Source organism: Nicotiana sylvestris, chromosome 5 (genome assembly GCF_000393655.2).
Source record: "Nicotiana sylvestris chromosome 5, ASM39365v2, whole genome shotgun sequence".
NCBI classification, from domain to species: Eukaryota; Viridiplantae; Streptophyta; class Magnoliopsida; order Solanales; family Solanaceae; genus Nicotiana; species Nicotiana sylvestris.
In genome coordinates this window covers 9,048,240-9,059,503 of record NC_091061.1, presented here as the reverse complement: position 1 = coordinate 9,059,503, position 11,264 = coordinate 9,048,240, and the positions used below count along the sequence as shown (strand labels likewise).

The following is an 11,264-nucleotide window of genomic DNA, read 5'->3' as shown; positions in this document are numbered from 1 at the left end:
TTTTGGGCATGAGAATTACTCGTTCGAGAAACAAAAGGAAGCTTTAATTGTCATAAGAGAAGTACATAGAACGTGTACTGGAGCGCTTCGATATGAAAAGTGCTAAGTTGGTTCACACACCCTTTCCTGGTCATATGAAGTTGAGTAAGAAGATGTGTCCTACAACAACGGAGGAAAAAGAGAGAATGTCCAAGATTCCTTATTCCTCTGCCATCGGAAGTTTGATGTATGCAATGGTATGCACTCGACCAGATATTGCTCATGTAGTCGGTGTTGTTAGAAGATTTCTCGAAAATCCAGGAAAAGAGCATTGGGAAGCTGTAAAGTGGATACTCAGGTATCTAAGAGGAAGCTCACATGAATGCTTATGTTTTGGAGGATCAAATCCAATTTTGAAGGGCTATACAGATTCTGATATGGCAGGTGACCTTGATAACAGAATATCCACTACAGGATATTTGTTTACTTTTTCAGGGGGAGCTACATCATGGCAGTCGAAGTTGCAGAAGTGTGTCGCACTGTCTACAATTGAAGCGGAGTATATTGCGGCTACTAAAGCAGGCAAAGAGATGATATGGCTCAAGAGATTTCTTCAAGAACTTGGATTGCGACAGATGGAGTGTGTTGTCTATTGCGACAGTCAGGGTGCAATAGACCTAAGCAAAAACTACATATACCATGCGAGAACAAAACACATCGACGTCAGATATCGTTGGATCCGTGAACAAGTGAAGAACGAATCACTTCAGGTCAAAAAGATTCACACAAGTGAAAATCCTGCTGATATGTTGACCAAGGTGGTACCAAGAGACAAGTTCGAGTTATGCAAAGAACTTGTCGGCATGCACTCAGACTAGAAGACAGTGCTACCTCCTCTAGATGAATCAGACTGGAGGAGGAGATTGATATGGTGTCCATCTCATTCAAATGATTTGGTAACCAATTTTATTGACTTGGTTTGGTTTGGTAGTCAACCTTGTTGAATTGGTATGAATTGGTAGCCAATTTTATTGACTTGGTTTGGTTTGGTTGTCAACCTTGTTGAATTGGTATGGATTGGTAGCCAACTTGTTGAAATTGTGAAAAGGGTGTGCAAATTGTCAAATATTGTACGCTTTAGAGAGTGAGGTTTTGGCTATAAAACGAGAGCTTTAACTCTCATTTCTACACACCAACAAAGAGAGAAAAAAGTGAGAGCAAGGTATTCCATAAACTATAAGAAAATAGTTTATGAAGAAAAATACAGTGTGAGAGATATTGTAGTGAGGTGAGAAAAGCAAAAGAGTGTTTATTTCTTTTGATGGTGTAGTGGTCTTAGGAGTATTTTTACTTGTTACTACACAGTGTAAAATTTCTCGCTATAGTGATATCAGTTGATCTTCTTGGCCGTGGTTTTTCCCTTATTCAGAAGGGTTTCCACGTAAAATCTTGGTGTCATTATTGTTGCATTTCTATTCTTGCTAATTTAACCATAACTTAGTGTTCTGCGTTTATTACTAATACCATGAATATTATTTTTGCGGGTCTATTTTTCCCAACAATAAGTTGGATTTAGATTAATTAGATAAATACAAAAGTTTAGTAACTGCAAGAAGGATTAACTCATGTGCAACCTTGGCTTAGTTCAACCAAATGACAATTGGAAAAAAAAGAAAGAAGAAAAAGCAAAAAGAGGGACTGAAATGTTGTAATATCTGCTACTCCTTGTTGGTGAAAAATGCTTTGATCTCTTATCTCCTGACTATGAACCGGAAAAAAAAAAAGAAATTAATCAGGAAAGAAAGGGAGGAATTAAAAGAAAAACAAAAGAGAAACTTAGTAAATTGATTATCTCTCCCTTACCTAAGTTATTACAGAGGAGATTTACATGGACAAAGGCAAGGCCTTAGTAGTACAGTGATCCTGCAGAAATAACAGAAAAAACATCAGTGGAATTTATCGCACTATAAAAAGAGATATATATCACCCTGAAGCAATATCCTTTACTTCATTGGTTTTAATTTATGTGACAATATTTCTTTATTAATTTGTTATAAAAAAAGAATGATATATGTTTCTATATTTGGAGATAAGTTAATTTTAGACTTTCAATTCTATCTTTAACATAGACAGACCTATGTATTGAATTGAGGGCTCACCGGACCACGTTAGCCTCGTCCAAAGCCAGACCTATATATATATATTGAAAACGGTCATATAATTTACTTGAAATCCTTAAGATCAAAAGGTCGATGGGACACTGGTTGAGCAGTCCGCTCATGTACACCTGTCACCTTTAAATCCTGAATCTGTCTCTGATCTTTAACGAGAAGTTTGTATAGCCAACATAAATATTATGATAATTTAAGATCCTAAGTTTCAAAAGTGTTATAATCACACAAATATTATGACTCATTTAAGATCATAAGTAGTTTCAAAGGTACTCTTTTCTTTTTTAAACTCCGTGTTAAGTTAAATTAGTTAAGTCACATAAATTGAAACAGGTATCTATTACAACTCCAATATTATCATACTTACCCTGCCACCAATTTCCTCTTGAAGCAGAGTTTGAACCATCACCTCCACCATCTTTCTTCACCTAATCAAGTAAGCAGAAAAATACAAAATTCATAAACTGAAAAACAACTAAGTAATATTATCTACTCAAAAATGTGGACGCTAATTTCAGTTATTTTTTACAGGTAAATATTTTGATATACTTACAATATTACTCTGAGAGCAAGGTGGCTGGGTATTAATTGGAGAATAAATATCTTGGCCACCATAATAGATAGAAGAGCTGAAATTACATGCTGCTTCTACTTTTTCTCCCCTGCTTCTTTTGGATCCATTATCTGTAAACATACAAATTTAAATTCAGCATAAGAACATTAAATATTTTTTACATATTTAAGCAACATATTGTTGTTAAATTAGTGAAAATAACCTGAAGTCCCATATTTTGCATTGCCATATTGGTTCCCTACTTCTTGTGTTCTTGATATACTTTTATCCACAGCGTGAATGGGATCTCTTCTAAGTCCCTAAAGTTATAATTGGAAAAATAAAAAAAGAAGTACTCAATCAGATTTTGTCTGTGCTTAGAAAATATTGTATGCCTAAGAATTAAGTAAAGAAAAAGAAAAGAATAGTACTCCTACTACTTATTAAGCATAAAAAGAATATAAATTAGAAATTAAGGCAAATGGTGATTGTAGTAAGATAAATGAGATTTCGTCGCCCTTAATCAAAGGTCTCGAGTTCGAGTTCCAGATACCGAATGGTTATATAAAGAGGCAAATCCAACCATGAGTTTGCATGTTCGATAAAACTCAAGTATTTCAAAGTCTAGCCTTAATGCAAAAATAAATATAGATAAAATTAAATATATATTTTAAAATTCACTTTCTTAATTCAGAACCCACAAAATTAGAAATTTGAATCCATCATTGAGCAGAAGAGATGAATGCAGAATGAGTTATAAGGGAAAACAAAGAAAAGGAGCAATTGGATACACAAAGCATTTTGCATTCACGCATGGTTCGGGGAAGAGCAGCACCCCTAGGGGTGTGAAATAGACAATCTACCCTAATATAAACATTAGTGACTGGTTTTATAGCCCGAACCCAAACCTATAAATCACATGAAGATAAACCGTAACCTATAAATCACATGAAGAAAATAAAGAGTAAGTAGTAAATACCGTGGAAGGTGGACCAAAAACGGAACCAAAGAGGGAGGAGTTTGAGGGCTCTTTAGGTCCAAAGAGTTCGGTTGTGAAGGAAGAAGAAGAGGAACCAACCACTTGCTTTGACTTCTCCATATATAATTTTGCTAAACTAAAAATGATCACCAGAAGTACACTGTTTTTTGCTTTCTTTGTCAACTAACCTAACAAACTAGTAACAATTTGGAAGAGTAGTTTTATCACTAAGTTTTTTTGTGTGGTTTGTGAGAAGAAACAAAGATTGTCAATTCTATTTATAGCACAAAGCAAACCAAAAAGATACATTCACGATTTCAACACATGCATGTCATCACTCACGATCAAAGCCGTATCTAGAATTTTAGTTCTATTGGTTCAGTATTTAAACTTATGAGTTCATATCTACTATTTATTACAATTTTAATAATTTTTTACACATAAATTTATGTTCCGCATTGAAAGTACTGAGTTCAGTTGAACCCAACAGTTGTATGGTGCATCCGCCCTGGCTCATAATAGGTCACCAACAACTAGGGGCGGATGTAGCATTCTAGTGACGAGTTTAATTGAGCCTATATTTTTCGACACGGAGCATAAATTAATGTGTAAAGATCCACTAAAATTATAATAAATAGTAGATTGAACCTATAATTTTTAAAAAATAATAGGTACAATATTAAAAATCTTAAATATTTCATAAAATTTAAATCTTGAATCGCCAACGGGTCAATGATCAAAGATGGTTTATGCAAGTTGGGGCCCATTTATCACTTCTTTCCTCCCAATAAATAATGCTTACACATGGAGAACAAATGCTCACAAGTGGACATGTTGCTTGTCTTCTAAGACTAGGGTGTTAATAATTCTTTGAAAATCGATTGAATCGAACTTTATCGAATCGATGACTAAATTTACTACTCCCTCCGTTCCAATTTATGTGAACATGTTTGACTAAGTACGAAGTTTAAGAAAAAATGAAGATTTTTGAATTTGTGGTCCTAAATAAGTCAAAAAGGGTTGCAGAGTATTTGTGTGATTATAAAAGCTTCTCACTAAAAGTAGAATTGAAAGTTTAAGCTAAATTGTTTCCAAATTTAGAAAGGCGTCATTCTTTTTGAAACGGACCAAAAAGGAAATATGTTCACATAAACTGGAACAGAGGGAGTAGATTTTTAAAAAAAATATATAATTCAATATAAGCATTTATTGAATTTATTTATTTTATATATTACATATAAAAATAACTAAGCATTTAAATTTTTAGTTAAGTCTTAGGCCTTGATAGAAGAAGGGGTACTTGTGCATTAAATTTCTAGTAATGTATGTTTTGAAATTAAAATGTAAAGATTCAAGAATACAAGAAATATTCACAACACTTATGGAAATAATCTTACAAACTACAAAGTCAAATGCAAAGAATGGGTACTTGGAGTAAGACTAAGTTAAGTGATACCCACTCTGAAAGAGATAAATAGATAGATGGATAAGGTCGTCTATATCTGTCTTTCAAGTTGTGTTTATTCGCATATTTTGGAGTCTCTCTCACTAAAGCAAACAGCTGACTCTCCTTTCTCTATTGCCCTTGCCTTTCATGGTTCCATTATTCTGGGCAGCCCCGTGCACAAGGTATTTCATATTTATAAAGGCGGAGCCAGAATTTGAAAGTTATAGGTTTGAGGTTCTAATCTTTTTAAGTTACTGGGTTCTAAATTAATAATTTAATATTTAACAAATTTCATAAGGCAAATACAGGATTTGGACTAAAGCTACTGGGTTCGACCAAACCAGTAATTGATAGGCTAGCTCTGCCCCTGCGCTTTCACATTTAAGGTCCGGGGAAGGGTCGAACCCCAAAAAATGTGATGTAGACAGTCTACCTAATGTAAGCATTAGTGACTGATTTCACGGCTCGGACATGTGACCTATAAATTACACGAAGACAACTTTCTGTTGCTCCAAGGCTCTCCTTCTTTGTTGGAAAAAACACATACCAAAAAATATTATATCACTTAGGTTCTGTGATCTTCACTAAAATCGTGGGCAAAATCTTTGTTAAACATTGAGCATAGAATATTTTGATTTGTGATAACAACGAAAGATCTAGCCATGTGATAATAAAATGTCAAAACTCTATTCCTTTTCCTCATTTTTCTTTTGGTAGAGAATTATTCCTTTAGTGTGAATACTATCACTTATTTAGTTGCTGTTTAGTTATTGGACTTGGAGAATTTCTTATTATTCCCAAATAGTTGATCTTCACTCTCGACGACTTAATTTGTAGTATCTAGTCCTATCTAGAAGCAAAAGGTCTCTTCCATATATAAAGTATTTCATATCTTTTTTCTTCTTTATTTTCTAAGGTCAACTACGCAGTATTCACTCCTTTTTTACTTGATTTTCAGATAGTTCAGTTGTATGTAATTGAGTGTGTGAAGGTTTTCTGAAACATGGACTAGATAGGGTATATTTCCTAGCTACTTGACCTCAATGTATAAATTTTTTATTCTATCAGATTATGTTGACTTACAACACAAGAAATTTTTTTTATGGTAAGCCCGAGATGGTACCTATAAAATAAAAAAATAACAGGTTAAATTGAACTGTTAATAGCTCTTTGATTGAAAGAATATGGTTCCAATAATACATTATTCCAGTCGAGTCCAATGGAATTTACAGTTTGTTTGGATGGTTGTTACCTATTGTATTGCATTGCATTGTTATTTTAAATATAATATTTATTTTGATTCTTATTTAAAGTTTATTGTATCGTATTATTAAATTTGTCATTATATAGCAATAAAAAGTGTGACTTTATGTAATGATCAATTTGATGTGGTCACGTCGTTACTCTATTTTTTCTCTCACTTTGTTCTTCCTTATTATTAAGTAATCTTATTTTATTCTTTACCTTATCTTTTTATATAATAATTTGACCCAGTATCTTACTTTTCGTTGTAATAGTGTAAGTTTATTTTCCATATTGTTGATGTGTAATATCATGAAACGATGACAAATAATACAATATATCTAAATATTATATTTAATGAAAACAATACAATACGATATTTAATACATTATGAAACGATATGTTATGAATTATATTAAACAACTAGCACCAGGTGCTAATCGCCCCATCAAGACAGTTATAATTGGTCATAACCATTCAAATTCCTGTTTGTTCGCTTATTTCTGTGACTTCAAATTTCAAGACAATTTTTCTAAACTTTTATCATGTCTAACCGAAGCCTAGGGCCCTTTCCATTTCTCAGATTTTAATTTGACTATTAATGGTAAGTTTTCTTTCTCCTCTTTATGGTCTCTTCTTAATTGTTCTCAACATTGGCTTGAAATATTGAGTTTTTATCTTGGGTTTCCGTTGGCCCTGTAATATTATTATTTTGATATAGATTTGGATCTAATTTTGCATTGATAGGTCAATATTGATACGTAAAGAGAAGTGGCAATGGCATATAAAGTGGATCATGAATATGATTACTTATTCAAGATTGTTTTGATTGGAGATTCAGGTGTTGGTAAATCTAATATACTTTCTAGGTTTACCCGAAATGAATTTTGTTTGGAGTCTAAGTCCACCATTGGCGTTGAATTTGCAACAAGGACCCTTCAGGTACAACGTATCGCATTTTATAAGATGTTTTTTCTGTTCATTTGTACAACAAAATGGAAGAAAATTTTGGCAGCATCATGTTTGTGTATGAGTGGGTCGTTTCCAAATAGATTTTCTTGTAAGGGTAGTGTAATTTATTACTACTACCTTGTTAGACAATTGCATCTGAAAAAACTTATAATTGGGCTATTAGTATTAGCCACTTTCGGATCAATCTTCATCATGTAACTTATATAAGTATTATTTTTCTAAGTTATTAATTAATACTTCATTTATCCCCTTTATGTGCCATACTTACTTTTTTATCTATCCAAAAAAAAATGAGATACTTATATATTTTAAAACAATTTAGCTTTAGAATTTTTATATTACCCTTGGTGAGACCTAATTTATAGTCACACAAATATTGTTTACGGCTTATTTTAAATTACAAGTTTCAAAAAAAAAAATCTGGTTCAAAAGTTTTTCTATCTACCTTAATACGTGCCTAGTCAAACAAGACCGCTTAGTACTAATTATAAAAAATTACATATAACTACCGTTTAAATAACATGACTGTATAAATATATTTTTTTATAATTAATGCATAGAAGTAAATATCTTTTTTTAAACAATCCTTATGTATTTTTGTTGCATGGTGCAGGTAGAGGGGAAGACAGTAAAGGCACAAATATGGGACACGGCTGGTCAAGAAAGGTACAGAGCAATAACAAGTGCTTATTACAGAGGAGCCGTTGGTGCACTTTTGGTCTACGACATAACCAAAAGACAAACCTTCGAAAACGTGAGCCGTTGGCTTCGCGAACTTAGGGACCATGCAGATTCAAATATTGTTATCATGTTGGCTGGAAATAAGTCAGATTTGAACCATCTCCGAGCAGTCCCTGACCAGGACGCTCGGATCTTGGCTGAGAAAGAAGGGCTCTCGTTCCTCGAGACGTCTGCTCTCGAGGCGTATAATGTTGAGAAAGCGTTTCAGACTATCTTGTTGGATATTTATCAGATCATAAGTAGGAAAGCTTTGGCTGCTCAAGAAGCAGCTGCTATTCCTGGTCAAGGCACTGCTATTAATGTTGGAGAGTATTCTGGTAACAATAACAGAAGACCATGTTGTTCTAATTAACTGAGAGGGATTAAAAAGGAAAGATGTAAATGTTTATTGCCAGATTATCATACTTTTGTGTGTAACAGTTTTATCAGACAATGCTATAGAGAGATTATAGGTTACTTAAAAATGTTGTAATCTTTTACAAGTGAGGTGAAAATGTTGTACTAATACTTTTAATTTCTTGGCCTTCTTATTGCTTTGTTGAAGGAAATATGATTTTGCATATGAACGAGATTCAAACTACTTGATTTTTACGTGAATTTAAATATATATGTTGATTTTGTAGGATTTTTTTGACAGACTCCTATTGGCATGAATTTTCATAAGACCATAAGAAACGGCCTAATGACCAATACGAATTTATAATTATTTCCACTTTTTCGTGTGAATTAGTACGTGCTGATTTTGTAGAATTTTCTTTACGGATTCCAATTGGCCTGAAATTTTGTAGGTCCATAGGAAACGACCTAACGACCATCACTTATCGCTTCGCCATGACTTTCGGGTTTATTTATTGGTATTTGGGGTCATACAACACGAATTTATTGTTATATCCCTTTTCATGTGTATTTATACATGATGATTTTGTAAAAAAAATTGACGGTTCCGATTGTGCTGAAAATTTATGAGTCCATAGAAAACATCCTAATGACCAATACTCATCTCTTCGTCATGACTTCTAGGTTAATTTTATGGTGACTCCATAGAAAAAACGAAGAACGGTCAAGGCGAGGCGGTGACTATTGTTCCTTAGGTTGTTTTTGATGGCCTAACAAAACCTTAGGAAATCCGGGACTGGTCGCCCGGGCCCATACAAAAGGTGTGGGCTATAGCACACAAAAATATGGAAATCGGACGAAATTCCTATTGGCCCTAAAACGCCAAAAAAGAGGAACGGTCATGGCTAGGCGGTGACTATTATTCCTTATGTTGTTTCTTATGGGGAGGCAAAATTTTAAGTGATCCGGGTCCGGTCACCTGTGCCCATGCAGAATGTTGTGCTATAGCACACGAAATCTAGAAATCGGACGGAATTCCAATTTTATGTCCCTAAAACGCCTACAAACGGGGAACGGTCATGGTCGTGACTATTGTTCTTTAGGTCGTTTTTTATTGGCCGACAAAAATTTAGGAGATCTGGGTCCGGTTGCCCGGGCCCATGCAAAAGACATGGGCTAGAGCAAACAAAATCTGGGTATCGGGCGGAATTCTAGTTTTATGGCCCTAAAATGCCATAAAACAAGGAGCGGTTATGGCAAGACATTGACTATTGTTTCTTAGTTCGTTTTTTATGGCCGAAAAATTTTTAGGCGATCCGGTCTGGTAGCTCGGGCCCATGCAAAAGAAGTGGGCTATATCACATGAAAATTTGGAAATTAGACGGAATTCTAGTTTTATAACCCTAAAATGCCAAAAAATGAGGAACGATCATGGTAAAACGATGACTATTGCTCCTAAGGTTGTTTTTGATGGTCCAATAAAATTGTAGGAGATCCAGGTCCTTTCTCCTAGGCCCATGAAGAAGACATGGGCTATACGAAAATTTGTGAATTGGGCGGAATTCCAATTTTATGGCCCTAATACGTCAAAAAATGAGTAACGGTCATGGCGAGGTAATGACTATTATTTGTTAGGTCATTTTTATGGGTCGAAAAAATTGTAGACAATCCGGTCAGGTCGTCCCGGCCCATGCAGAACACACAAAAATCTGAGAATCAGAAGGAATTCCAGTTTTATTGCCTTAAAACGTCAAAAAATGAGGAACAATCATGGAAAGGTGGTGATTATTGTTTCTTAGGCTATTTTTGATGGGCCGGCAAATTTTTATGCGATCCGCGATCGGTCGCATGGGCCAATGCAGCAGACGTGGGCTATAACACATGAAAATCTGAAAATCAGGTGAGATTCCAATTTTATGGTCCTAAAATGCCAAAAAATGAGTTACGATCATGGCGAGGCGGTGACTATGGTTCCTTCGGGCGTTTTTGATTGTCCAAAAAAATTTTATTCGATCCGGGTCTGATTATCCGTCCCATGAAGAAGGCGTGGGCATTAACACACAAAAATCTGGGAATCGGGCAAAATTTATGTTTTACGGTCCTAAAAAGCAAACAAAAACAAGTAACGATCAATTCGAGGCGGTAACTATTGTTCCTTAGGTCTTTTTGATGGCCCGACAAATTTTGAGGCAATCTGGATCCGGTCGCCCAGTCCATACAGAAGGTGTGGGCTATAGCACACGAAAATATGAGAATCGGACGGAATTTTAATATTAAGTACTTAAAACCCAAAAAACGAAGAACAATCATGGAGAGATGGTGCCAATTTCTCCTTAGATAAATGTTAACGGTACAAATATATATTCGGTAATCCAGGTCCGGTCGCTCTGGCCCATGCAGATGGCGTGGGCTGTAGCACGTGAATATATGTGTATACGGTCAATATCAGGGAATTCGACTTAGGGGCTACTGTGGCTTTCCACGCCCAACCTCGAAAAACTCGAAGCAGAACGTGAAGTGTGACCCCGAGGTGCGTCCTTCGAGGGAGCACATCGAAGGTTTACTATGGTCAACCTCGGAGCAGTACAAATCGGTGATCGTAATGGAAAGACGGGAAAGATCCCAAGTATACGTGGATAGAGCTGACTAGGTCTGCAAGAATAGTACAAATCTATACTGAGCCATTATACAGCTGTATAGCATTTCCTCATCATTATTAGACATGTACTATGTTGGGATTCCCCCCTCCTATATAAAGGGGACCCTTGTCATTTTGTAACACACACGAATATAGAATACAATAGAACATTCCCTACTTTTCTTGCCTGAACGAGCTCAACAACT

At 35.0% G+C, this 11,264-nt stretch overlaps 2 protein-coding genes across 3 annotated transcripts; one reads left to right on the top strand and one right to left on the bottom strand.

The window, feature by feature from the left end:
- Positions 1–1,577: 1,577 nt before the first annotated feature.
- On the bottom strand, positions 1,578–3,915 carry LOC104224481 (uncharacterized). Of its 2 annotated transcripts, XR_710362.2 has the most exons (7): positions 3,683–3,915; positions 2,927–3,023; positions 2,704–2,834; positions 2,518–2,578; positions 2,115–2,169; positions 1,843–1,902; positions 1,578–1,741 (listed from the first exon to the last, which is right to left on the bottom strand). XR_710362.2 is itself a non-coding variant. In XM_009776154.2 (6 exons), exons 1-5 carry the CDS (start codon positions 3,800–3,802, stop codon positions 1,886–1,888), a joined length of 426 nt encoding a protein of 141 aa, XP_009774456.1. In that variant the 5' UTR covers positions 3,803–3,915; the 3' UTR covers positions 1,578–1,741; positions 1,843–1,885. The 2 variants fall into 2 exon arrangements, 1 of the variants encoding a protein (XP_009774456.1); XM_009776154.2 differs by lacking the exon at positions 2,115–2,169.
- A 2,972-nt stretch (positions 3,916–6,887) lies between these two features.
- On the top strand, positions 6,888–8,646 carry LOC104224480 (ras-related protein RABA2b-like). The gene is made up of 3 exons (XM_009776153.2): positions 6,888–6,975; positions 7,119–7,313; positions 7,957–8,646. The coding sequence occupies exons 2-3, from the start codon at positions 7,149–7,151 to the stop codon at positions 8,434–8,436; spliced, it is 645 nt and encodes a 214-aa protein (XP_009774455.1). The 5' UTR covers positions 6,888–6,975; positions 7,119–7,148; the 3' UTR covers positions 8,437–8,646.
- Positions 8,647–11,264: the final 2,618 nt, after the last annotated feature.